Consider the following 26,533-nt stretch of genomic DNA (forward strand, 5'->3'; position numbering starts at 1 on the left):
GCCGGCAGCGCAGATCCGAAGCTCAAAAATCCTTTGAGCGACGCTTGGATTCACAGGTCTATTCCCAGAGCACTTGGTGAGCGGGCATTTTTAGCCCTGCTCAGCACGTCCCAGACCGCACCGGCCTGCCCTTCTGCACAGAACTGGTCTGATTTCTTAACGTTCCGGTCTCACATGCCCTTGTTTCTCCCGAGCTATAGAAAACCTGGTGCACAACAGTAGGTATCGAATAAATGCGTCGTATAAACGACTGGCTGATCTGTTTTGTAAGTCTTATCGTTGATTCCATGGCGGCACTAGGGTTTGGCGGGGAACTAGGTCTTGCTATGAAGCACAGGCTGGCCTGGAACTCGCGCTCTACCTGCCTTCACCTCCCAGGCGTTAGGATTATACTTGTGTGTCACTATGACGAGCTTAATTTCTTTTTATTGCTATCGTGAGGTCTAAGGATATATATAGTTAAGTAATGAGGGTGTTTTTGTAGTATGTGGAGGTCCGGGTGCAACAATGAAAAATTGTAAGAGGCTGGAGGCTATGGGCCATGAACAAACGAGCAGGATCCTGCTAAACATCAGCCTTTGCTACTTACTTGCTGTGTGAGGTGATGTAAATTATTTCATCTGTCTGTGCCTCTATTTCCTGTTTTCTAAAACGCTGACTGCAAGTTTGTTGCTCAGTGGATAAGGGCGCTTGCCACCAGTCCTGGCAATGAGTTCAAACCCCAGGAGCCACATTGGTAGAAAGAGAGATCTAACGGCAACCAACAAGTTGTCCTCTGAGCGCTATGCTTATAATGAATGTTTTTGGTGTCTTTTTAAAATGTGATGGGCCGGTTTTATAGAGCGACCATAAAGAAAAGAAAGTGCCTGCTGCTCCCTTTATATGGTGACGTGGTAGACTCCATTGCAGAAGTGAAGCCTTGAGTGTTCAACTTTCACGCTTGGGAAACCAGCACTGTGCACACTGCTTTTATTTTTGTGTAGTTGGCCCAATGAGTTGACCTGAGGATGTTTCCGATCAGAACTGCCCCAAGGGGGCTGGACGTGCAGAATCACTACATTTGGGAGATGTGGGCTGGACAATCAATAGTTCAAGGTCATCCTCGACTACCTGAGGACTACAGGAGAGTTTGTCTCAAAAAGTCTCAGGACTTGCCCAAAGGAGAAAGGGTTAGCCTCCATTTTCACCAAAAGGGAAGTGTTTTGTCCAAGATCATCCAGGAAGTGGGACCCAACCCTCTGCTGAAAATGTCCTCTGTGCAAAATGACCTGACCTGGGTGGCATTTGGTTGTCTGTACCAGAGCTACCAGCACTGGAAAACTCAGAACTTAAAGCAGGACAAAGAGCTAGATGACTTGAGGTCAAGGGGTTGACTTTACATGAGCTTATACATTCACATGGGAAACGTGTTCTAACTAGCTGCATCAGGAATTCAGTGAGAGGCATGCATTCCCTTGTTCTTCCTGCCTCGCATCCACCTTAGTTTATTAGGTGAGGCAAGGAGCAAGCAAGTTACAGCCTCAGTTTCTCTACATGTAGATCATGCTCTACAAGCACCAGATTTCATTTAATTTAGTGTTTGGAGAAAGAGGTCTTGCTACATAGCCCAGGCTGACTTTGAGCTGGCTATTTCCTTGCCCCAGCTCCTCCAAGTGCTGTGCTACCATGTCTGTCTAGGTTCTGGGTCTTTCTGCACTGTGGTATATCTTCTACCCCTATGATGGTACTCAGCACTTAGTATACAAGAAAGGTTAGCTGAGGGTTCAAAGTCATCTTCTGATGTCCAGCAAGTTCAAAGCCTGGGCTACACAAGACCTTGCCTCAAAAACAAAGGTTTGCTGGAAAGATACTATCTATGACGAATACCCCAGACCTCTTAGCTTAGGCGAGGGCTGTAAACACACGCTACTTGGAAGTCCTTGGCTGGGTGTGGAGGAGCCAAGACAAGCCAGCCCCCAAGCTGAGCAAGAGCTGGCACAGACCTGGGAGATCAAATGGCTATTTTCCCTGAGCATCCCTGAAAGCCCATCCAGGCTTCCAAGCTAGTGACAAGAGCCCAAGGTATTCAAAAAGCACTGTGGGGCTGGTGACACAGTTCAGTTGCTAGAGTTTATCCTAGGTCCACATACACTAGGCATAGTGGGCTGCACACCTATACCCCAACACTCTGAATGTATTCAGGAGCATCAAAAGTTTAGGATCAGCGCTTGGAGACATAGCTCTGCGGTTAAGACTTTGAATTACTCTTACAAGAAGACCCAGGGACTGTTCCCGGCATCCATGTCAGCTTACAACAGCCTTTAATTCCAATCCCAGAAGAGTGCATGGATACCCTCTTTTAGCCTCCTTAGGCACTGGAATTCAACGTGTATATATTCAAACAAGAATACCATAGTTCGAAATAAAAATCAATTTCCAAAAACAACAATAGTCAATCACATATCAAATCTAAGGCTCACTTGGGCTACACATGACCCAGCACATCTTTAGTTCTAGCACTTGGGAGGCAGATGAAGGTGGGTCTTTTTGAGTTCAAGGCCTGCCTGCATAATGAGACCCTTACTTGATGAAGAAATAATATTTTTTAAAGAGCTCAGATGGTGCCGGGCAGTGGTGGCGCACGCCTTTAATCCCAGCACTCGGTAGGCAGAGGCAGGCGGATTTGTGAGTTTGAGGCCAGCCTGGTCTACAAAGTGAGTTCCAGGACAGCCAGGGCCACACAGAGAAACCCTGTCTCGAAAAACCAAAAAATAAAAAATAAAAAAAGAGCTCAGATGGCTGCTGCTTCTTTCTTTCTTTCTTTCTTTCTTTCTTTCTTTCTTTCTTTCAAACCTCTTTTGCAGGTTAAACCCAGGGTCTCACACAGCAAGTCACCATCCCTAGCCTTCTTTTTCACTTCTTATATTGACAGGGTCTAAGTTGCTAAAGTTCAGGGCTTGAACTTGCTATCCTCCTGCCTCAGCTTCCTTAGCTGCAGTGATGACAGACCTGCACCACCAGGCTAGGCTGACAGTTTTAATTATGATAGTATAGTGGAAAAGAAAAGGTAGAAGCCCCGTGTTCTTGCTGTGGACAAGGCCAGATATTGGAGAACTGCCTTGCCCGAAGGGCCTGACATCATCTTGTCCTCTGAACCCTCCTCCAGCCTTTTTCCGCACATTTCTGCATATGCCTTAGCTCTTATCAGAGCCCTGAGCCTTTCAGAAACTCAGCTCACTACAGCCCAGCTCCTACCCTGGAGAACCTCGTCAGCGCCATCTGTCTACAGACGGTGTCAATAGCATCCGCTTAATAGCCTAGGTGGGCTTCAGTCTTGCTCTGTAGCCTAGGGCGGACCTGGAACTCTCCTGACCCCCCAGCCTCCACCTTCCGGGATTACAGCTTTAACCACCACGCCTGGATGGTGCTGTGAAAACCAGGGCTTCTTAGATAGTAGATTAAGTACCAACTGCACCACATCTCCAGTTCTATTTTTCAGTGTGTGTATGTTTCTCTCCTTCCAACACGTGGTTTCTGGAGATAAATTTCAGATCAAGTTTTGGTGGCAAGCGCCATTATTCACTGAGCCACCTCGTCAGCCCCTCTTCCACCTCCCCACCTCCGGATTTTAAATAAATGGCTTCCTCCACTGAAAGTAGAAACACTTCCCCGCGGCTCCTGTCAGGCAATGGAAGCTTCAAACTTTGCGCCCCAATTGTTTCATTATCCGAGAAACTGATGGCACACGATTGGTGCATTTTTTCTTTTGCATATAACACTTCAACAACCAAAGCCTGACTCCCGTCCTGAAACACTCCTGCCTTTCCAGGTTGCTTTAAATAAGGGTGAGAAGAGAAAGTTTTTACGAGACTTCCAAGGGCCCGGGTCTTGGTGGCCAGGAGGAGGAAGAGAAGGGGATTCCTTCGTAGTCTCTGTCCTCTAGCTATACCCTTCCACTGTGGCCATAAGGTACCCCTTCTGAGGACAGCCAAGACCGGAGCGCTGTAATCCGGCAGCAAAATCAGGCAGCGATTAGCCCAGCCCGGCCTGGGGTCCTCAGCACCGCAAGTGCGAGGGGCGGAGTCTGGCCTTTGATTGGCCGCATGTGGGGGCGTGGCCACAGCTCCGCCCCACCTCTACCCCCCACACACAAGATAAAATAGGCTTCGCGCCCTGGTGCTCGAAATTATTCGTGTAGTGGGTGTGGCTTATGTTTGTTTACACGCTTCTATTGGCTGCATTTGAATCGGCCCGAGCGGGTGGGCTTCGGAGGCGTGGCCTCGGAGGGCGGGGCCGGCGGCTGACAGCTCTTAGAGTACCGAAACGCTAATGAGGGGATTTTGGATCTGAAGAATCCTTTTGGGGTTTCTGTCAGCTTCCTTAATAAAGGCCAGTCAAGAAACTGAGGCGCACGTTTTTGTAAACATTCCTAAAACAAAATAAAACAAAAACCATGACTATGTTTTAAAAAGCAGATGCAACCTAGCTGGCCAACAATGAAAAACTCTGAAATCAGCTATGATCCTGGCCCACAGTGGGACAGGAAGTCACTGCAATAAACAAGGAAACCGCAAAGTGACACAACAGCTTTTGCAACCACTCAGGGAGAAGGGGAGTTCTGTAAATGCCAAAAGTATGGATGAAAATGGACACGAATCATTTGCTGATGAATTGCACAGAATAACTTACAAAATGGAAATGAATGGACAGGAGTTGGGTGGATCCTAGCTCATTTTGTAACTGTTTTTGTTTGTTTTAGCTTGGTTTGGTTTTTAGAGGCAGGGTTTCTCTGTGTGGCCTTGGCTATCCTGGAACTTATTCTGTAGTCTTCCCCAGTGCTGGAATCAAAAGTCTGGGTCGCCACTGCCCACTTCGTTCTGTAACTTTGTAAAGTTAGAAATTTGTAGCATCTACTCAAATAAATATGCTGTAAATTAAAATAAACAAAATACAAATTTAAGCCACACCTTACATATAAAGGTAGCACACACCTCTAATCCCAACAATCTGGAAGCAGAGGCAAGTAGATTTCTGTGAGTTCAAGGCTAGCCTGGTCTACCTAATGAGTTCCAAGACACTAAGGACTAAGTAGAGAAAGCCTGTCTTAAGAACATAAAAATTATTGTTACTTTTATTATAAATTAACTTCTGAAGACCAGGTCTTAGTTCCTGAGTGAGAAAACTACACAGGGGATGTATTTATTCATCATGGGCCATCACAGCTGGGGCAGAAGAGAGTGGCTTTATAATAACAGGAGGAGTCAGACCCTTCATCTTCAAAGGACACGTTCCAAGCCTCCCGTGGATGCCTGAAAACAGATAATACTAAACATTGAATACTACTTTTTTTCAATTCTTTTGAGATAGGGTCAAGGTTGGCCTTGACCTCCTGATTCTCCTGCCTCCACCTCCCGAGCACTAAAACCTTAGGTATGCACCAGATTGAACCCAGGATTTTGTGTCTTCTAATCAAGAGCTCTACCACAGGTTCTTTTTCTGTAGCCCATGCTAGGCTTCAATCAACACGCCTTTAATCCCAGAACCTGAGAAATAGAGGCAGGTGGGTTTCTGTGAGTTGGAGGACAAGCTGGTCTAGATGGTGACTTCCAGGACAGCCAGGGCTACACAGAGAAACCCTGTCTCCAAAAACATAAATAAATAAATATATACGTATATAAACATAATAGCAAAATAGACCCATTATAACAATATACTTAATAAAAGCTACTTAGAACTTAACCAATGTGTGTGTGTGTGTGTGTGTGTGTGCTTTTGAGACATTTTCTCACTATGTCACTTGGCTTGAACCTCACCATGTAGACCAGGCTGGCCTCAAATTTACCAAGATCCGCCTCCATCTGCCTCCCAACTGCATGCACAACCACATCCAGCTTCACTAATTTTTATACTTTATTTTCATTTTTAAATGACATTGTGTGTGTGTGTGTGTGTGTGTGTGTGTGTGTGTGTGTCTGTGTCTGTGTCTGTGTGTGTGTCTGTGTGTGTGGTGGGCATGCCTCTTTCCTTTATGTTGGTGTGCAGATTGAACTCCAGTCGTCAACCCTGGTAGCAGAAGCCTTGTACCTGATGAGCCATCTTGCCAGCCTTGGGATTTTATTTTTGATTTTTAAGATTTTTTTATTGTTATTTATGTGTATGTCCTATGTCTGTGCAAATAAATGCTTGAAGAGTGCAGACGCCCTTGGAGACCAGAAGAGGTCACTGGATCTCTTGGAGCTGGAGTTACAGACAGTTGTGAGTTGCTGGAAGCCAAAGTCTAAGTCCTCTAGAAGGCTTAGTCACCAAGCCACTCTTCTAGTTTTCTCCCCAAGTTCCCCTCCCCCACCAGTCCCCAAGACAGGGTTTCTCCACGTAGCCCTGGATGTCCTGGAACTCACTCGGTAGACCAGACTGGCTTCAGACTCAGAGTTCTGCCTGCCTCTGCCTCACAAGTGGTATGGTTAAAGGCGTGGGCCACCACCACCCAGCTCCAGGTTTGGCTTTTTGAGACAAGATTTTGGGCTAAATCTCACCATGGGGCTGGAGAGATGAGTCAGCTGTTAAGAACACTGGCTGAAATTCCAGACAACCCAGGTTCAGTTCCCAGTGGGTCACAAGTATCTCATGGTGATCCACCTGCATCTACCTCTCCGGTGACGGGATTATAGGAGTGTGACATTATATCCAGCCTAAAATAAATCTTTCAGAACACCCCCCCCCCCAAAGAGACCAAAACCAACCCAAAACAAAATAACAAAAAGAATAGTTGTGCTAGGAGTAAGGTTGTTGAGAGGAAAAAGAATGAAAATTAAGCCCCCAGATTGTTAAATATGGATATGAGGTTTCTGGAGGTGGTGAGGCTGAGGCCAGCGTGCAAATGGTGGTTAGCACAGCACCGAAGAGTACGTGAAAAATGTTCAGCATCGTTAGTCATTAGGGAAGTAAAACCACACTGTGAGAGCAATATACACAGGGTGATCATAGTCAGATGGTGTGATGCCACATCTGTTACCCTACTATGGGGGAGGGAGCAGAGACAGGTGGATCTCAGGGGATTGCTGGGTAGACTACTGAGCAAGTTTCAGATTTAGTTAGAGTCCCTGTCTCAAAAAAAAAAAAAAAAAAGACAGAGAGCAATAGTGGAAGACACCAGATGTCAATCTGTTTTCCGTACATACATGTCCTAGCACCTGCATGCACACATGAGCATGGGTTGCACATGCACACACACGTACGTACAAACACACACATGCATACCACACACATACACACACACACACACACACACACAAACACACAACTACAAACCACACACATACCACACCACACATTCACATACATACACCCCCCCACTCCCACACACACACACACACGAGTGCGCACATACACACACTGATGTTAATTGTCAACTTGACAGTATCCAGGATCACCTAGAAGAGAAGACAAACCTCTGGGCATAGTCTGTGACCAGACTTTTGTTTTAACCTTTTGTTCTTAAATTCCATTTACAAATTAAGACAAAGTGTTTCAGATCAATGCTTTTTAAAATATTTTATTTTTTATATGCATTCATGTCTGTACACCACATGAGTACAGTGTCTTTGGAGGCCAAAAAACGGGTATTAGATAACCCAGAGCTGGAATTACAAGCAGATGTGAGTTGCCCAGATGCTGGGGACCAAACTCTAATCTTCTGGAACAGCAGTATGTGCTCTTAACAACTGATGTAATTTTTCCAGCCCAAATGATTCTTGTCTTAAGGGTCTGTTTGTCTTTATTTTATGTGCACAGGTGTTTTGCCTGTATTTATTATTGAGCTTCCCATCATCTACCTCCATGAAGTGCCCATGGTCGTCTGAAGAGGGCGCTGGATCCCTTAGAATTGGAGTTATAAATGGCTGGGCATCACCATATGACTGCTGAAATCGAAAATCAGAGTCTTCTAGAAGATCAGCCAGTGCTCTTAACAGCTGAGCCATCTACACAGCACAAATTATTATTTTAAAACTATTTCCCACACACACACACACACCTCGTGTGTGTGTGTATTTTGGTGTATCTCAAGCTGCTCTCAAGCCCGGTATGAACCAAGGAGGTCCTTGAACTCTTGGTGTTTCTGCTTCCACTTCCTGTGTGCCAAGATTACAAGTGTGCATCCCCACACATGGCTTGACCTCTGTTTTTGAAAGTAGATAGACCCTAGAACTTGGGTCCTAAAAGAGCTTCCCCTGGGAGGTTGCTGGGGAGGAGGAGATGGGTTTTGCTCTGTGCTCTGCAGATGGGTATCAAGGATTTCCAAATGATGACTTCCTCCTGCTTGGGAAGAGGAGGCTGGGTCAGTGGAGGAGGGCAGATCAGGCAACATCAGCTCAGTTCTTTCCAGTTTACTGGGAGAGACTGTCCTGTGCTCACCAAAGGTCTGAGGTTTCAAATTCAAGCAAAACCCGTCAGGCTGGCTGAGTGGTTTCCTCCTGCAGGTTCTGCCAGCCTGGAGAATACAGGAAGCTGAAGTTTGGTCAGGTGAGTACCTGGGAGGACCAGAGTGGTGAGGAGGCTAAGGGTGCCTGCAGGAAGTGATTCAAATGATGAGTCACCAAAGGAGGGGCTGAGCAATGCCGAAGAAAAGATGGCTGAGAAGAGCAGGAGGCCTGTGCTGCTGGAGTTGGTCTTTAACTTGTGCATTGCTGGGGCAATCTCTGATTTTTTTTTTTTCTATTTCCTTGGTCCTTCCTTGTCAGTGATCACACTGGTAGGCTTCTCCAAGGCCTGACCTTCTCAGAATGCAAATATGGGATACCCTAAGCCTTTCCTCTTCTGTCCTGTCTCTCCAATGTGCTCATGTGGCTGAAGAACCATGCTCTACTGAAACTATGCTCAGGGCTCTGGAGAGACAGCTCAGTTATTAAGAGCAACGGATGCTCTTCCAGAGGACTTAGGGTTTGATTCCCAGTATCCATATGATGGCTCACAACCATCTGTAACTTCAGTTCCAGAGCATCTGATGCCCTCTCTGACCTCCACAGGAACTAGGTACACACACTATACATGCAAGCACAACATTCATACATGTGAAATAAATAAATAAATAAATAAATCTTTAAAAGTTTAAAGACAAACAAGCCAAAGAGATAATCAGGAAACGCTAGCATGTCATTCAACTGGTGGAGTGGTTGCATAACATGAATGATGTCCCACGTTCCGTTTCCCGTAAACTGCTCTGGTGTTGCATGCCTGTCCTCCTAGCACTAGAGAAGTGGAGGAGGAACAAAAGGACAAAATCATCCTCCCCCTTAGTGAGCTTGAGACCAGACCCATGACTGACTGGTTGGAAGAAATCCCTCCAAAACCGTGATCCAAAATTAACTCCCCTCCCATATATGGTTTCTATTACATATTTTGTCACATGATACAAAGGTAACCAATACAGCACACCGTGTTCAGATTTCCCCACCTTCTCCCTATGTAGCTCAGGGTACAGCAGTTCTGTTTATGGCCATCAGAACATGTGTTGGAGACGGTTTACAACATTGTGGACCAAGGAGCAGAGAAGGACTGCGATTTGGGTGTCTGTCTGACAGTGACCTACTTCTGACAAACAGCTGTCCCTTCAAAGTGCCATCGCCTTCCCCAAACAGTACCATCTGCTGAGAAACAAGTACACAATACATGCATTTGCTGGGGACCATTTTTGATCAAATGCTAATGTCTGTATATGTTAAATAAAACCACAGATGTAGCTGGCAAGATGGCTCAGTGGGTACAGGTGCTTGCTGCCAAGCACAAGGACAATCCATGGGATCCACATGGTAAAAGGAGAGAACTAACTGACACAAGCTGTCCTCCACACACATGCTGTGTTATGTAGGAACCCCTACAAAATAAATTAATGTGATTTTTAAAAAAGATTTATTTATTTTACTTATGAGTACATTGTAGCTGTCTTCAGACCCATCAGAAGAGGGAATTAGATCCCATTACAGATGGTTGTGAGCCACCATGTGGTGCTGGGAATTGAATTCAGGACCTCTGGAAGTCAGTGCTCTTACCTGCTGAACCATCTCTCCAGCCCAATAAATGTGATTTTAAATACATAGAACAAATCTCCTCACTTTCATGTGTGTGTGTGTGTGTCTGTGTGTCTGTGTGTGTGTCTGTGTGTGTGTGTGTTAGAAGCCAGAAATATGTGTCTACTGTCTTCCTCAAACATGTTCCACCTTGCTAATTATTTTTTGGTATTGCTGAAGATTGCACTCAGTATCTCTGAGTAAGAGATGCACACTCTAATACTGCACTCTATCCCCAGCCCTCCTCATTATGTTTTGAGACAAAGTCTCTCTCTCTAACCTAAAGATCACTTAATGGCCAAAGAGCTTTGGAGATCCAGCCTTCCCAGAAGGCACCAGTAGCTCTGCTTGGCTTTTTACATGGCTACTGGGAATCTTAACCCAGGGTCTCATGCTTGATCAGCAGGCAATTTATCCTCTGAGGCATCTCCTGGATCCCTCCCTCAGACGGAATCTTAATGTTTTGGCTTTTGTATATTTTTAGATTTATTTATTTTATGAGTTATTTCGAATGCAGTTATGTATGTATTGTGCCTTGTGCTTAGGAAGTCAGAGAGGGCATTGGGTCCCCTAGAACTGAAGTTACAGATGGTTGTGAACTATGCGGGTGATGGAGACTGAATCTGGGTCCTTCTTAAGAGTAACAAGTGCTCTTAACAGCTGAACCATCTCTTCAGCCCCATGAATGTTATGTTCAATGAATTTCAGTTCTGATCAAATGTAAGTCTCAACTTCGTTACAGAAGTTCTGAACAAAATGGTTCCACCTGGGCCAGTGAGATGACTCATCAGGTAAAGGGGCTTGCTAACTAAGTTTGATTAGCCAACTGGAACTCTCATGGTGGCAAAAGTGAACTAACTTTGGAAATTTATCCTCTGTCCATTATACATACACTGTGGCATACTGGAGCACCTGTGCGCTTGTGACACACACATACATACACACACACACTAAATGAGTAAATAAAATTGTTTAAAAGATGTCTCTGCTTTTATTTTGCCTCTTTGGTTTTTCAAGATGGGGTGTCTCTGTGTAGCCTTGGCTATCCTGAAACTCACTTTGTAGCCCAGGCTGGCCTCAAACTTATAGACAACCTGCCTGTTTCTGCCTCTCATGGGTTGGGACTAAAGACCACCACCCAGCTGATTTTTTTAAAATTTTTTTTATGTGCATCGATGTTTTGCCTGTGTGTATGTCTGTGTAGGGGGTGTCAGGTCCCCTGAAACTAGAATTACACACAATGTGAGCTGTCATGTGGGAGCTGGGAATTTAACCTGAGTTCTCTGGAAGAACAGCCAGTGCTCTTAACCACTGAACCATTTCTCCAGCCCACAGATTTATGTTTTTTAAAGAAAGTGTTTTGTTTTGAGGATTTATTTTTTACTGGGGCCAGAGAGATGCTACAGAATTCAAGAGCTTTTGCTGTTATTGCAGAGGACTAGAAAACCTGGAGAGATGGCATGGCGGTTAAAAAGAGTTTATTGCTCTCGTAGAAGACACAGGCCATTGTAAGCTGCCTGATATGAGGGCGATGGACCAAACCCTGGTCTTCTGCAATGACAACAAACTCTTCTAGCTACTAAGCCATCTCTCCAGCACCAAATCTGTATTTCAAAGCACTTTAAAAATTTTTAATATGTGTGTGTCTGTGTGTGTTTATGCATGTGTGTCACAGTGTGTATGTGGAGGTCAGAGGATAACTTCGGGTATTGGTTCTCTCCTTCCACCGTGTAATTCAGGGATGGAACTCATGTTCTCAGCTTGCTAGCCAGTGCTTTTAGGGGATAAGCAAGCAAAACGATGCTTTTCTTTTTTTTTTTTTAATTTTTACACAAGGTCTCACACTGTAGCCTAGACTGTACTCAAACATGTGGTGATTCTTCTGCCACAGATTCTCCAAGCGCTGAGTGGCACAGTACTTTCATACAGCCATTAATAGTATATCTATTTATTTGTCTCCATATTTGTAAAATTACCAACAGTGGAAAAAAAACCTGAATGTGATAAAATGTGGCTTCATGAATCTTCTGTGAGATGTACAGACAGAATAAATAGATCACTGATCAAGAACAGAGGGGAAGGACTGTAATCAAAGCTACTTCAGGGGCTGAGGCTGGAGGATCAACCGGGGCCTGACTGGGCTGCAGAATAAGACCATGCCTCAAAAATGTATCAAAGGGAGTTGAGGACATAACTTGGTGTTAGAGCACCAGGGTAGAATTTACCACTAAGGACCTGAACTCAGCAGCAAGAACTTCCCTAGAATCGCCCTCAGTGAAGGGCTAGGGGCATGACCCAGTGGCAGTGCCCCTGCCTAGAATTTCTGAAGGCTGAGGATGGGGTTCAGGGCAAAAGCGCTTGTCTAACAATGAATGAGGCCATGGATTCAACCCATGATATTGTTTAAAATATTAATAAATAAATAAGTAAATAAATAAGCCAGTCCTGCAGTTCCTGCAGCCAACACAACATGATCTCCGCTCCCAGCGATCAGCCTGCCCAAGAGGATGCGCAGAACGGCTTTAGTGGTCTCCATCATTCAGGGAACACTGCTGTCACCAGGGATCTATACTGGAGGGTGTCCAGTGCACACAGGCATTGTTTTCATGAGGACTCAGTTCTTCTTAGTTCACGCCCCTCCCCCTGCTGCCCTTCCCTTTTGCCCCTTTCGCCCGTATCTTCCAACCGCCCGCCTCCCAAAATGGCGACCAACCGCCTCCTTTCCCGCCCCGTGGCGGGTCACATGACCCGCAGAAGCCACGCCTCTCTCCCCTAAGCCTCGGGGAGCCCGGCCCAGAGGCACGCGCCACGAGCCCGGGCCGCGCGTGCCTCGCTCGCTCGCGGCGACGACGCCGGGCCATGCCTGCGCGCACACTCCATGGCGGGCGCACGCGCCAGGGGCCGGGACCGGGCTGCGCGTGCGTGCCGGGCGTCGTCCGGGCGCCTCGCGGCTGACGGGCGGCCGCTGGGAAGGCCCCGCGAGGCGCGAGGCACGAGGCCCGGCGCGCGAGCCCCCGGGGGCGGGTAAAACCCGGTTGCTGCTGCCCTTGCCCCTTTCCCCTTTCCCCTCTCTCCCTAGCCCTGTCTGCCCGCCCTTCCCTCTCACCTCAACCCCTCGTCACCCTCTCCTTGGCTTCGTCTTCCTCCCCGAGCGCGGGCCTGTGTGGCTCCTGTCCAAGGACGCCGCTCAGCTCCGCGTCGCGCACGCTCCTTCTGCACCCTCGCAGCCCCCTTCCTCCTTGGAAAAGACTCTTGGGGTGCCCCCAGCCCACTGCACCCACCTTTATTTTCTACCCGATCCCTACCAGGTCCCCCAACTGCCCCCTCGCAGTGCCCCAGCTCGCGCCGCGGGCCCTACCCGACCTCTGCGACTTCTGCACCGCGGCCTTGCATTCGCAGGCCCCTCTGCTGACCGCCCCCTTCTTCCTCAGGTGTCCCGCTTTGGGGGACCCGGATGTATCTCTTTTTGAGGATCTTCCAGCACGAACATCAAACTCTTCAACTCTTCCTTGATCATGCCTCTCCCTGTGCTTTTTCTAGCAAAAGTACTATTTTTGTTTTCAGCCAATATCTCCCTAGTTTCCAGCAACAAAAAAAAAAAAAAAAGAAAAGAAAAGAAAAAAAGAAAGAAAGAAAAATAATAATATTATTATCTAGGCTACAAGCTCCCCTTTTGGAATACTTACCCAATACAACCAACTCATGTTTTTTCAAGTTTCTTTTCTAATGTGTTTGCTTCTCTAACCCTCCCTTCTCACTTTTCCAACAAAAGTTCCTTTTCACCAGTTCTGCCCCCATTAGATTTTGCCCCACAAAACCCTATAGGTACCTCTTACCTGGCTGGGGTGGTGGGAAGGGAATAAGGTGGGTTTTTTTTTTTTTTTTTAAAGACGTAGTAATTTCCTCTATATTTCTCTCTCCAGCTTAGTATTGCTTCACTTCCTCCTCAAATTGTCTTTCTCCCCAGTTTCATACCTGTTTCCTTGCTTGTTTTGAGATCCAAGGTCTGACTTCCCCTGCTTTTCACTACCTGTTTTCAGGGCAAAAGATATTGGATGAGTTTTCAAAAATGACCACCTCACCCTTCCAGGAGGAGATAGTGAAGGCCTGATTACCACCTGAAACCCCTTCACAGTGGGGCCTAAGCCAGGCCCTCCTGTTTCCTGGAGAGTCACTCACTTGCTTTTCTGGTGAGTTTTCTTCTTTTGTACCTATTCAAAGACACCTGCTGGTTCTGTGGATCACTTCCCAGCCTTTCTCAGCATTCTTGCACTAGTGTGAAGACCATACATGTTGCTAGCAAAATCAGCAGAAGGATAAGTATAAGCATAAAGTCATTGGAAGAGAACACAGGGCACATGCTAGCTGACCCCTTCTGAGGAAGGCAGGATCTTTTATTAGATTGACGTATGTTTTTATTGATGATATTCATTTCAAAACAAAAACCTTTTACCTCTTCTGCCAGATCAGGGTAGCAACTCATCCCTATGGGGACAAACAAGTGAGGGATCATACTAGTAGGGATTATGGCAATTCAAATTGTGTCCTCTCCATTGAGTGATGGCAGCTAGTGCAGGTAACCAAGCACAAATACCAGGCCAAGTTTGCAAGATTTTTTTTTTAGGCGAGGCCTCTGGTTTATTAACTGTCTCTATGTGAAAGTTAAATTACTAATGCTAGCAATGAATTTAATAGTTTAAGTGGCAGGAGCTAGAAAGATGGCTTATTGGTTAAGAATACTGGCTGCTTTTCCAGAGAATCTGGGGTCAATTCCTAGCACTCAAAAAATTCAGTAACTATCTATTAGCCACGTCCCAGGGGCTCTAGTGCCGCCTTCTGGCTTCCTTGGGCACTGCATGCATATGGTAAAAAGGCGTGCATGCAGGCAAAACATCCATACTCTGAAATTTAAACAGCAGGGCAGGAAATGTAGCTCAGTTGTAAGAGTAGTTGTCTAGCATGCATGAAGCCCTGATGTGATCTCCAGCACTACAGAAAACCTGGCATGGGCGTGCACATCTATTCTCCCAATACTTGGGAGATGGAGGCTGGCAGATCAGAAGTTTAAGGTCATTCTCTTCTTTGAGTTTGAAGCGTACAAAGGGATAAATATAACTGTCTCGAGAAAACATAAAAAAAAAAAAAAAAACCAGAGTACTTTTCACACCAGTAATCCCAGTACTCAGAAAGGTCTTGTCTCAAAAAAAAAAAAAAAAAGTGAGACCTCAGAAAATATGTTTTGGGCTGGGTGTGGTAGTGCACAGTTGTAATCCCAGCACTGGAAGCAGAAACAGGCAGATCTCCGAGCTCAAGGCTAGCCTGGACTACATACATAGTGAGTTCTAGAACAGCCAAAGCAATTTAGAATAACCTTGTCTTGAGAAACCAAGATATAGAAATAGATATAAGTTTTAGGATTAAGAAGTTTGTTAATTTTGCAGTGCTGGGAAGCCAGCACAGACCTTGAACATGCTAAGTAAACACTCTGTCACCAGAGGTAGGGATTTCTTTTTTTATTGGAAATATACTTACCAGGGTGAACACCTTAGAGGACTTTTTCTCTTTAGAATATCAGGTGTTAAACTTTTTATCCTCAGTAACCTGTTAGTTTGGTAAGGTAGCACATACCAGTAATCCCCAACTAAGGAGGCTAAGGGAAAAGCTACACAATGGGACACTGTTTAAGGAAAAACAAAAACTTTTCATACTTGAGAATCCCAGAGAGTTTTGATGTAAAATATATAGATCAATATTTTCTATTAGAATTTCAGTTAAGTTATTGGGCATCTCCATTCAGCCTTCTGAGATATTAAATGTATTGAAGGTATTATCTTAAAATATTTCTGGATTTTTAAATTTGCAATGGTATACCATGCACAAAGCACTAAGTTTGATCCCAGCACTGCAAAATTAAGATAGTGACTAGACCTTCGGGAACAGCCCAGACACACAGGAGATCAGTAGTTAAATACAGTCAGATGTGGCTTGTTGAAAGTTTTATTGTTTGTATGAAGTATACATGAGAAAAGCTAGATCAGGGTCCCCCAAAATCTGAGTGAGCACAGTGGGCTAGGCCTGTAATTCCTGTCACTGGAGGCTAGAGATTGCTTGACTCTGATCAACTTGGGAAACATAGTAAAGCCCTGTCTCAGAAAGACAAGAATAGGCTACAGGCCTTTAATCTCAGCAGTTAGGGAGGCAGAGGCAGACAGATCTCTGTGAGTGAAAGACCAGCTTGGTCTATGTAGTAAGTTCCAGGCCAACCAGAGCTACACAGTGGGACCCTGTCTCAGAACCAAACGAGTAAATAATTCATTCTATTCTTCATGGCAAAATACAATAACAAATGAACAATTCCGTATTAATATAAATGGCATCCTAATTTAAAGCTATATAATAGAAATTTAGTGCAAAGAATAATGTTGACTTATATTTCTATAGTCAGGTGGAGTCTCATACCTGTCTCAGCACTCAGCTGAGATGCCATGTCATGTATCTTCACTGAGAATAAACACATGGATGTTATCATAAAATAGCTTTGACCACTGAACTTCCTGAAAGATTCTTGGGAGACCTTAGGTGTCTTCTGTATTTACCCTAGTAAAATAAATTCACACCTTTAATCCCAGCACTGGGGAAGCAGAGGCAGGTGGATTTCTGAGTTCAAGGCCAATCTGGTCTACAAATGGAGTTCCAGCACTGCCAGAGGCTACACAGAAAATCCTTGTCTCAAAAAAATAAAATAAAATAAAAACACTGGCTGTTCTTCCAGAAGACTGGGGTTCAATTCCCAGCATCCACAGGGCAGCTCACACCTGTCTATGACTCCAGTTTTGTGGGATCTGACACCCTCACACAGACATACATGCAAGCAAAACACCAATGCACATAAAATAAAAATAAATTATATTTTTTAAAAGAAAGAAAAAATGTTGTTTTAGGTTTTGTGTTTCCCCCTTTTTTGAAACAGGATCCCAGGCTGAAACTCATTGTGCACTCATGAGAATGACCTTGAACCCTTGGTGGTCCTGTGGCTGGGGTTGAGGTGTGTGCCACCATACCCTGACTGCTATTCTAGATCTCAGTGCTTCCTTGCATTCTCTGCTAGGACCAGCTCCTGGGAAGGAAGAACTTTGATGTCTCCTTTTCTTCTTTAGTTGACTCGATGCTAAGGTTTTCCTTTGTGGGTATTCTTCAGATTCTTGTGTGAAATATTTAAATTCATTCTCCATGTCTCATTTTTTCTTATGGCAGAACTTTGCTCTGCAGCCCATACTAGCCTAAAACTCTCAATTCTCTGTCCCAGTTTTCCATGTGCTAGAAATACAGTCATCAGATAAAATCCAGTCATTAAATAAGTGATCAGAGGAAATGAGTCAACCCTCATGTTAAAACTGTGTTAACTAGAGGAGGTCTTCCTTGATTGTTCAATCTCAGAATGCAAGGCAGAAACCCAATGTCAGGTATGGAATAATAGCACAGTAGAGAGCTGAAGTGTGAAGGCTTCGCGATCAGACTGCTCAGGGCAGGATTCTTGTAGCTCTGAATTGGGATGAGTTATTCTCTGGATTTTCTTTATGTCACCCATGACAAGGTTAAAAATGTAGCACATGCTTCAGAGAGGAGCTAAGGGAACTAAAAATGGTGTGTGAGGAGCCTCAGCAGGACTGGGCATATAATAGAACCTGAATAATGTCCATGCTACTATCATGAGAGTAATTATTACAAGGGTATGCCAGGGAGACAAGTGGGGACTATGGGCAGAAAAGGCTATGAGCTCTGCTTAGAGGACAGTTATACCTGACTCTGTCCTGTTGTTCACTGTCAGGGAATAGCAAGTCTAATAGTTCAAGAGGTGATAGAAATCTGTATATGTAGAGGAAATTCTGTCTAATTGTGCTAGGAATAGAACAAGGAGAGTGCATTTATACAAGTAGTTGAACTACTGAGCCTTGTCTCAAGCCCTTACTTTTTTAAAGACAGTCTTACTATGTAACTCAGGCTAGCCTTGATCTTATGACCCTGGTGCCCAAGTACTGGGATTATAGGCAAATGCCACTGTGCCTGGGAAAAATAGATCTTCATTTAAAAAATATAGGCCAAAGAAAGCAGGTCTATAATTTATAATAGGTCCTATTTAATTCATTTATTTGTATGTAGTTTGACACAAGGCTTCACATTGACTTGCTATATAACAGCTGAGGCTGGCCTTGAACTCCAGATCCTTCTACTTAGCCGTGCACAGCTTATTTTATTATAATTATTGTTTATTTAAGATAGGTCCTTTCTGCATTACATTGGCTGGCCTTAAACTTACAGTGATCTTTTATATCTCTTGAGATTACAACTATGATATCATGTTTGACCTGACTGGCATTTATTTTGGTGTGTGTTATATTTTTTAGTGTATGTGCACATACACGTGTGTGTCATGTTGTATAACATGACAAGATGCATTTTTTTCAACTGTTCTCCACCTTTATTTTTGAGACAGGGTCTCTCATGAAACCTGAAGCTCATCCATTCCGTTGGGCTGGTTAGCTAATGAGCTTTAGGGACCTTGTCTCTGCCCTATTCCCAACCCCTCCACTCATAGGGTTTGCCAATGTGCCCACTTTAGACTCATTTCAGGGATCCACACTCAAGCTGTCATGCACACACAAGAAATACTTTACCAACCCAACCTTCTCCCTAGCTTGTGATAGGCCTCTTTTAAAAGACAAAAAAAAAAAAAAAAAAAAAAAAAAAAAAAAAAGCATTACTTTGCTTTGGATCCCCAGTGTTGAATTAAATTGTTTTCTAAACCATTCAACAAGACATTCGGTTGGTTTTTTGGTTTTTTGGTTTTTTGGATTTTTGGTTTTGGTTTTGGTTTTTTTGTTTTGTTTTGTTTTGTTTTTTGTTTTTTGTTTTTTGTTTTTGTTTTTGTTTTGTTTTTTTGTTTTTTGTTTTTGTTTTTGTTTTTTTGAGACAGGGTTTCTCTGTGTAGCCCTGGCTGTCCTGGAAGTCACTCTGTAGACCAGGCTGGCCTCGAACTTAGAAATCTGCCTGCCTCTGCCTCCTAAGTGCTGGAATTAAAAGCATGTGCCACCTCTACCTGGCCTCTCTTCTCTTCTCTTCTCCTCTCCTCTCCTCTCCTCTCCTCTCCTCTCCTCTCCTCTCCTCTCCTCTCCTCTCCTCTCCTCTCCTCTCCTCTTCTCTTCTTTTTCTCAACAAGTCATTCATGATGCTAAAACAAGCCATATGGTTTTAAAGCTCACAGCCTTTATGCAGCTATAAACCAAAATTAAATTGCAAATGAAATGCAAACAAGGTAGCCCAGCCAGTTTAATCAGATTGCATACACTAATTTAATAAGGGGGATGGCTATCTCGATGTATATTTAATGTTCCTGGAAAGGGCTCCCTTGTTGATTGCCTTGCTGCCCCTTTTTCTTTTAGATTATCTTCAGAGTAAAAACAGAAAATGACAAGATCCTTATTTAAAAGCAACGTAGGTGGTGTCATTTCTAGCACTTGAGAGGTATAGGAAGGAAGATTATGAGTTCTGGGCCAGCTTCTAGTACATAGCAAGTTAAAGGTCTCAAGTGTCTTATAATGCAGGACCTGTAGCTTGTATGAACCCATGCTAGCCCAGCTTTTTATAAGAATGATGAGGACCTAAGCTCTGGTTCTTAGGCTTGTACAGCAAACACGTTATAGTAAACCATATCTTCTTCACATTAGTTTTTCTGAACCAAGTCTTCCTGAGCTTGGAGCTTATCAATCTGGTTAGACTGGCAAAGCAGCAAGCCCCAGATTCTTCTGCATCACCTTCCAGCATTGTGATCAAGGGTGTACACTGCCATACCTGGGTTCTTATGTGAGTGCTAGGAGTTGAAGTCAGGTCCTCATGCTTATCAGTTCCGTTCTGTCAGTTTAATAGTAAGTACGGTAATGACAAAGCTTCTGTTGGTCTTAGGTTACTCCTGTGAAAGAGTTGTTCAACCATCAATAAAGGAGTTCAGTATCTACAATAAATAACCCCAAACCACCAAACCAAAACAACCAGTGTTTGCAGCTGACCCCTGTCCAGGTATGGAGCACCCTTCAGTACTGCTAGGCAGTACTTCAGTACTGCCTTAGCCTTCACTCCCTGCTTAAGCAAAACAGGCTAGAGGGGACATTCAGGGCCTTGTCAGGTCCTTTCTGCGCACGTAGTCATAGCCGTCTAACTTCCCAGAATGATACAGAGCAGCTTCAGAGGGAGGGTAACTAAGCCCATGTTTACTCTAGTGCCCACCCTTGGTACAGTGTGGCTCTGGGGTTCCTGACTAATGTGTGATGTCTCCACCATTACCACTACAGCTCTCTACACAGAATACACAGCCCCACCTTAGTGCTTTCTGTATGTCTCCTATTCTTTCCCAACCTGACAAGCATGGTCTTCCAGAATGCCACATAGAGGAAATCATACAATATATGGCCTTTTCTGCTGACTCTCATAATCTCTGCATTTCTGGTCCTTCCCTTCCTTTGTGATTTGATAGCTTATTGCCTCCATCCCCTTAAATTTGTTCTATTTTACATGTATGGGTACTTTGCCTGCATATATGTCTATGGAGTTCAGAAGAGGGCATCAGATCACCCAAAATTAGAGTTGCAAATGATTGTAAGCTGTCATGTGGGGGCTGAGAATTGAACCCAGTTCCTCTGGAGGAAAATTCAGTGCTCTAAACTGCTGAGTGATCTCCAGTCCTGGTTACTGCCTTTTTGTTTGTTTGTTTGTTTGTTTGTTTTTGAGACAAGGTCTCACTATGGGACCCTAGCTGTCTAGGAATATGCCAGGTAGACCAGACCTCAAATTTATAGAGATCTTCCTGGCTCTGCCTCCTGAATGCTGAGATTAAAAGCATGCATCATCATGCACAATATTCCACTTAACTGTCTTTTTAGTACTGAATAATACTCCATTCACCTGTGAGAGATTCTTGATAACTTCCAGGTTTGACATCTATGGCTGGAACTGTCATGAAAACGTGTGTGCAGGTTTTTGTGTGGTCATGTACTTTGAGCTATACAGGTGGCTCCAGGGAGAGCGGTTGCTGGGTGGTGTGATATGATTGTGTCTAGTGCTGCGAGAGACCTAAGATGAAAGCTTCTCAGAGTTGTTATCCTGCAGTGCACCATCACCCCAGCTTTCTGTTTTGGCTTAAGGTTATCAGTTCCTGCCCCAGACTGCAGCAGCTGTCCTCTTGCAGCTCATCTCCATCCTGAGGAATTCCCAAATTAGATAAAATAAGGTCAAGACCTTTGCCATGGGCTTTCAGGGAACCAGGATAGGTCAGATGGGAGGCTGTGGTTCTTTAAGAACAAATTCTACTCTGTTCTTTCAGCATCAGGAACCCATACCAGACACATAGCTAACTCTTCATGACCACTGCTGAGCCAGGGAGTGGGATGGGCTAGGGTAAGTTAGAGCTCTGCTCCATCCAGCAGGTCATATTTTCCTGTAGAGGCCTGCTGGGCCCCTGAACCTTTCACCATTACTAAGAGTTTTAATAAAGATTTTTGTTTTGTTGGTTTTTCAAGACAGGGTTTCACTGTGTAGTCCTGGCTGTCCTAAAACTTACTTTTTAGACCAGGCTGGCCTCAACACACATAGATCCATCTGCTTCTGCCTCCCAAGTGCTGCAATTAAAGGCATGTTTCATCACCACATAATAAAGTTTTGTTGTTTTGTTTTGTGTTTCTGTGGTAAGATAGGTGAGAATTATTTGAATTCAATATGAATTTAGTATTTTCTTTCCCTTCCTTCCCTTTTCATTTCTCTCTCCTCTTACCTTTGCTTCCCCTCCCCATCTTTCTCCTCTCTTCATCCCTATCTTCCTTCCTCCCTCTTCTCTTTTCTTTTCTTCTCCTGCTTGTTTTTCCTAGGCCAGTCTTGAACTCCTGGATTCAAGGACTTGTCTCGCTCAACTTCTGGCATGCTAGAAGTATAGGTGGGCACCACTGCATATCCCCTTATCTTTTAATTTGTTTTAAGATCATTCATATATTCTTCTGAGTGAATTTTGATAATCTGTCTATTTCTAGAAATTTGCTCATTGATTTTTTTGTATCTGAGTTCAATGACTTAACACATTGGGTGTGTATTGTAGCCTATCTTCTGTGTGAGTGCACTGTCTAAACACAGTTCTTCATAGTACTTCCTTGTAATCTTTTTTATTTTTAGAATGTGGTTAGTAAAACTTCCTCTTTTATTCCTTTTTGGGGATCAGGGTGATAGGACTATTGAGACAGCATCTCATGAAACACAGGCTGGCCTCAAACTATCTATTTACCCAAGGATATCTTGCCTCCATATCCCAAATGTTGGGACTACAGGCATGCCTGGTTTATGTGATGCTGAGTGGAGCCTAGAAGTTTGAGTGTGCTAGGATAGGCATTTTACTAACTGAGCTACACCCCCAACCTAACTTCAACATTTACTCTATATTAAAACTCATTGTATTTACTTTTTTTTTTTTTTTTTTGTATGAGACTTTCCCAGTCCAGGCTCTTTTACACACACAGTAAGCCTCCCTTTGTGCAGTGGTATTTCATGTGTCTCCTGGCCACATGGAACAAGTGGACAAGCATCCCCAGGCTTAAACTTGGGCCTGGATGTCCCAGTGGACTGACTTGTGCCTGCACAGACTCTAACTTTGAGTTTCCTTGTTGCTGGCCTTGGGATTTTCCTTGCTTGTCTTTTCTGCCTAGACACACATTAAAGTCTATTTGATCTTTCTAATATTTATAACTGGAGGCAGAGGACTCTGCAGTCCACCATGTGTTATTCTTTTGTCTAGTTGACAGATGAGGAAATGGAGTTCATGGATCTTGCCCAAGGTCGTGCAGCAAGGTTAAATGGCTAAGAACAGACCCATCTCAGTGGCTCCATTTTCAAGTCTACATTCTGCCTACTACACCTACCACCTCTTGATTCTAATACGTCCTTGTTCATTTTCAGGAGCTAGCTGCCAGCGAGGGCTCTTCCCTTCCTGACTCTGGACACGGCTTTGCTTGTCTGGAGACGGGCTCTAGCCAGGACCTGGCAGTGGAAAGCCATGGAGCCATACAGTCTTGGGGAAGAGGGAGCACTTCCATCAGAAGGGCACCTCCCATCCTTCTCTGAAAGTCAAGTGCTCAACTGCAGTGACACACTCAACCGGGACCTGGGCCCCAGCACACGGGACCTGCTCTACGCTGGCTTAAGCGGTTTGGACCTTGACCCCAGTCTCTCCACATCTGATATGCCCAGTGAAGTGCTAGAGGACAATCTGGACACCCTGTCCCTATACTCGGGGAAGGACAGTGACTCTGTGAAGCTGCTGGAAGAATATGCAGACTCTGAGTCACAGACCTCCTTACAAGGTGAGGCTGCTCATGGACTGAGCACCTACAGTTCCTGCAGGTAGCCAGGGACTGAATCCGCTGGCATTGGCTAGGAAAGGTCTCCTTAGCTGGGCATGATGATGCCTGCTCATAACTCCAGCATGTAGAATACAAACACAGGAGGAACACTGCAAATAGAGGCCAGCCAGAGCTACATAGTAAGACCCTGACTTCAACATGCTAATAAAGGGAAGGAAGGAAAGGAAAAACAAAACAAAAATCTCTTCTTGTAGAGGAGGCTTTTATCCTACTTTGGAATTGTCAGCTTGTGGGTTCTGGGTGTTAAATACAGGTCCTCAGGCTTCCGTAGCTTGTGCTTTTACCACCGAGCCATCCCACAGACTGGCATCCCCATCTTTGATCTGTGTGGAGGCAGACCATCAGGCTTGTAGGGGACGTTTATATTACTGCTGTATCTCAAGAGCATTTGTCCAGAGTAAGTGGGGATCCTGTCCATTCTGTCTTGTACTAGTCCAGCTTTTCCAGACCTCATGTCATGTAAAATAAGGGGACCCCAATCCTCACATGCCCACTGCTCTAGAACAATGGTGAGACATGAAAAGGAGAAGACTGCAAAAGCCTCCCATAGACCATAATGTACCAGACAGGTGCTTGATTAAATCCTGCTTTGTCTTTTTAAAAGAGGGAGGTCTTGCCATCTTTTCAGAACACTGAGGCTCCATCAGACCTCTTGCCTCAGTCTGTCCAGGAACCAGGACTATAGATTGTGCCATGCCCAGCTAGTTGTTTTTTACAACCAATATTGTCAGTAATACTTCATCTTAAATAGGGCCTTGATTCAGTTCCAAGGTTTTCTCTTCAACCATCGAAGAAAAGGAGAGAATTAGTGAAATAATTGAGCAGCTTGTGTGAGTGTCATTTTAGTTTGCTGTTGGTCTCCTGTGGAAGGGAGTTCTCTTGTTTAATTTTGGTTTGGTTCTGATCCTCTTTATTGGTTCCTGGAAAGTTGCTTCAATGGGTTGACTTGGGTAGAGGTCCAGGGAGTTTATAATCCCACTGTTTGAAGGGAAGTCCACATCTAAATGCCTGAAACTCAGTAATTGGGATTGTGTCTGAGGAAGTAGCAAGAACTTGCTACTGGGAAAGATTTCTGCAGGCCCCACTCCAAAGATTACCAAGCAGTGACCAGGCCTGTGTCTGTGTTGGAATGATGGCAGAGCAGGAAGTCTTAGGAACTTAGGAGAGTGCACATGGGAAGACTGACTATGGCACTAGCCAGGCCCAGGGTTGTAATATGGCACTCACTTTGGGCCGTGGTGATACTGAAAAGTGCTCGTGAAAGAGATGCGTGTTTTCCTGGACACAGGAACCCTAATTGTCATCAGTTATTCTTAGGGTTCTGCTCAGTTTAGCCTTTCTTTATATTCAACTGTTACAATGCCCCCAGCCCAAGCATTAAATTTCAACTCTATGCTTTTAAAACTTAAATTAAGGCCCATATAAGTAAATATGCATATGTCATTTTTTTCTTTTTTGTTTTTGAGATGGGGGTTTTACTGTGCTAGTGATTAAGCTAAGCTGGCTCTGAGTGCCTGGGCTCAAGTGATTTTCCTGCCTCAGCCTTCTGAGTACTTAGGACTAAGGCATGTAGTACATGCCCAATTTTCATTTACTTTTACTTGTTTATTTGAGACAGGGTCTCACTGTGTTGTCCAGGCTGTCCTCAGAGTCTGAATAATTCTCCTGTCTCAGTTTCCCAAGTGCTGATGACCACTGACGTGAGCCACCACTTCTGACTATGTTAATTTTTTAAATTAGAAAAGTAATATGTGCTGGAGGATGTTGGTGCACACCTTTAATCCCAGCACTTGGGAGGCAGAGGCAGGATGGTTTCTGAGTTTGAGGCCAGCCTGGTCTACAGAGTGAGTTCAGGACAGCCAGGGCTACACAGAGAAACTCTGTCTCTGTAGAAAAGAGGAAAATGTATTTATTATAGAACATAAAGTATGAAGCAAAAACCCACCTCTAAGCCATGTAGTACACATAAATACTTTGTTTTTTGTTTTGTGGGGACTGTCCACTGTGTGTCCCAGACTAGCTTGAAGTCAGCAGTTCTCCTGCCTTAGCTGGGACTACAGGTGTAAACCAATAGGTCTTACCTCATAAATCTTCAAGTTCATGGGTGAAATTGCTCAGATATACGTTGGGTTTTTTTAAGTTAGTACACATTAAAGGCTCTGAGTTCCAACCTCCAACAGTATACTCACACACATAATTGATATGCTTGTGTTTGTTGTTTTAAAAGCTTGGTGTATTTGGAGTCTTATGTGAGAGAGGACTGATTGTTATTGTCATAGATGTCTTTTTGTTTGTTTGTTTGTTTGTTTGTTTGAGACAGGGTTTCTCTGTGTAGCCCTGGCTGTCCTGGAACTCACTCTGTAGACCAGGCTGGCCTCAGAAATCCACCTGCCTCTGCCTCCCAAGTGCTGGGATTAAAGGTGTGCGACACCACGCCCAGTGTCATAGATGTCTTAATGTGTTATCATACCACAGTCTTGTTGGATTGTTAAAGGGTTTCTATGAACAGCTTTAAAAATATTTTATTTATGTGTATGTGTGAATTCTGTGGGTGTGAATACTACATGTATGTAGGTGTCTGTGGAGGACACAGCAGGCACTAGATCCCCTGGAGTTGGAGTTATGGGCAGTTGAGAGCTGCCTGACATGGGTCCTGGGAACTGGACTCTGACTCTTTGAAAGAGCAGCCAGTGCTCACTCTTTCCAGCTCCTAGTGAGAACAGCTTTTTACATACTGAATTTCCTTTTGGATTGGTTCACTGAACATTCTGCTCACAATTTTTCAGCTTCATGACACTGCTTTCTATAAAACTCGGGTGCTTTAAGGTATACTTAAAAGTACCCCAGCCAAGTGTGAGGACAATATCTGAGGGAGCCTGGTTTTATCTTGTTTATACTTTTAGAGTTCTTTGTTCAGTTGCTTCCCAAGGTGAATTTTCTCCCTTCAGTCTTCTTGTCCCAAGCCTCTCTCTGTCCCCCTGAAATAAAACACAGGCTATCTGTTCTTTCTCCACACACTGGCCTTTCTAATAATTG

At 44.4% G+C, this 26,533-nt stretch overlaps 1 protein-coding gene across 8 annotated transcripts in view; it reads left to right on the forward strand.

Annotated features, from left to right (window-relative positions):
* The first annotated feature begins 12,963 nt into the window (after window positions 1–12,963).
* The window catches only part of Zfp541 (zinc finger protein 541), a 34,566-nt gene continuing 20,996 nt past the window's right edge, over window positions 12,964–26,533 (forward strand). For 2 of the 8 annotated variants that reach the window (XM_011250674.1, XM_006540296.3), the window contains exons 1-4: window positions 12,964–13,474; window positions 14,084–14,233; window positions 20,004–20,117; window positions 23,034–23,437. In XM_011250674.1, the coding sequence (XP_011248976.1) occupies window positions 23,131–23,437 (307 nt within the window). In that variant the 5' untranslated portion in view covers window positions 12,964–13,474; window positions 14,084–14,233; window positions 20,004–20,117; window positions 23,034–23,130. Of the gene's footprint in view, window positions 13,589–14,083; window positions 14,234–20,003; window positions 20,118–21,999; window positions 22,024–23,033; window positions 23,438–26,533 lie in introns of those variants that run through there. The other 6 variants (NM_001099277.2, NM_001347559.1, XM_011250676.2 and 3 more) reach the window with 5 other exon arrangements.

Source organism: Mus musculus, chromosome 7 (genome assembly GCF_000001635.26).
Source record: "Mus musculus strain C57BL/6J chromosome 7, GRCm38.p6 C57BL/6J".
Classification (NCBI taxonomy): Eukaryota; Metazoa; Chordata; class Mammalia; order Rodentia; family Muridae; genus Mus; species Mus musculus.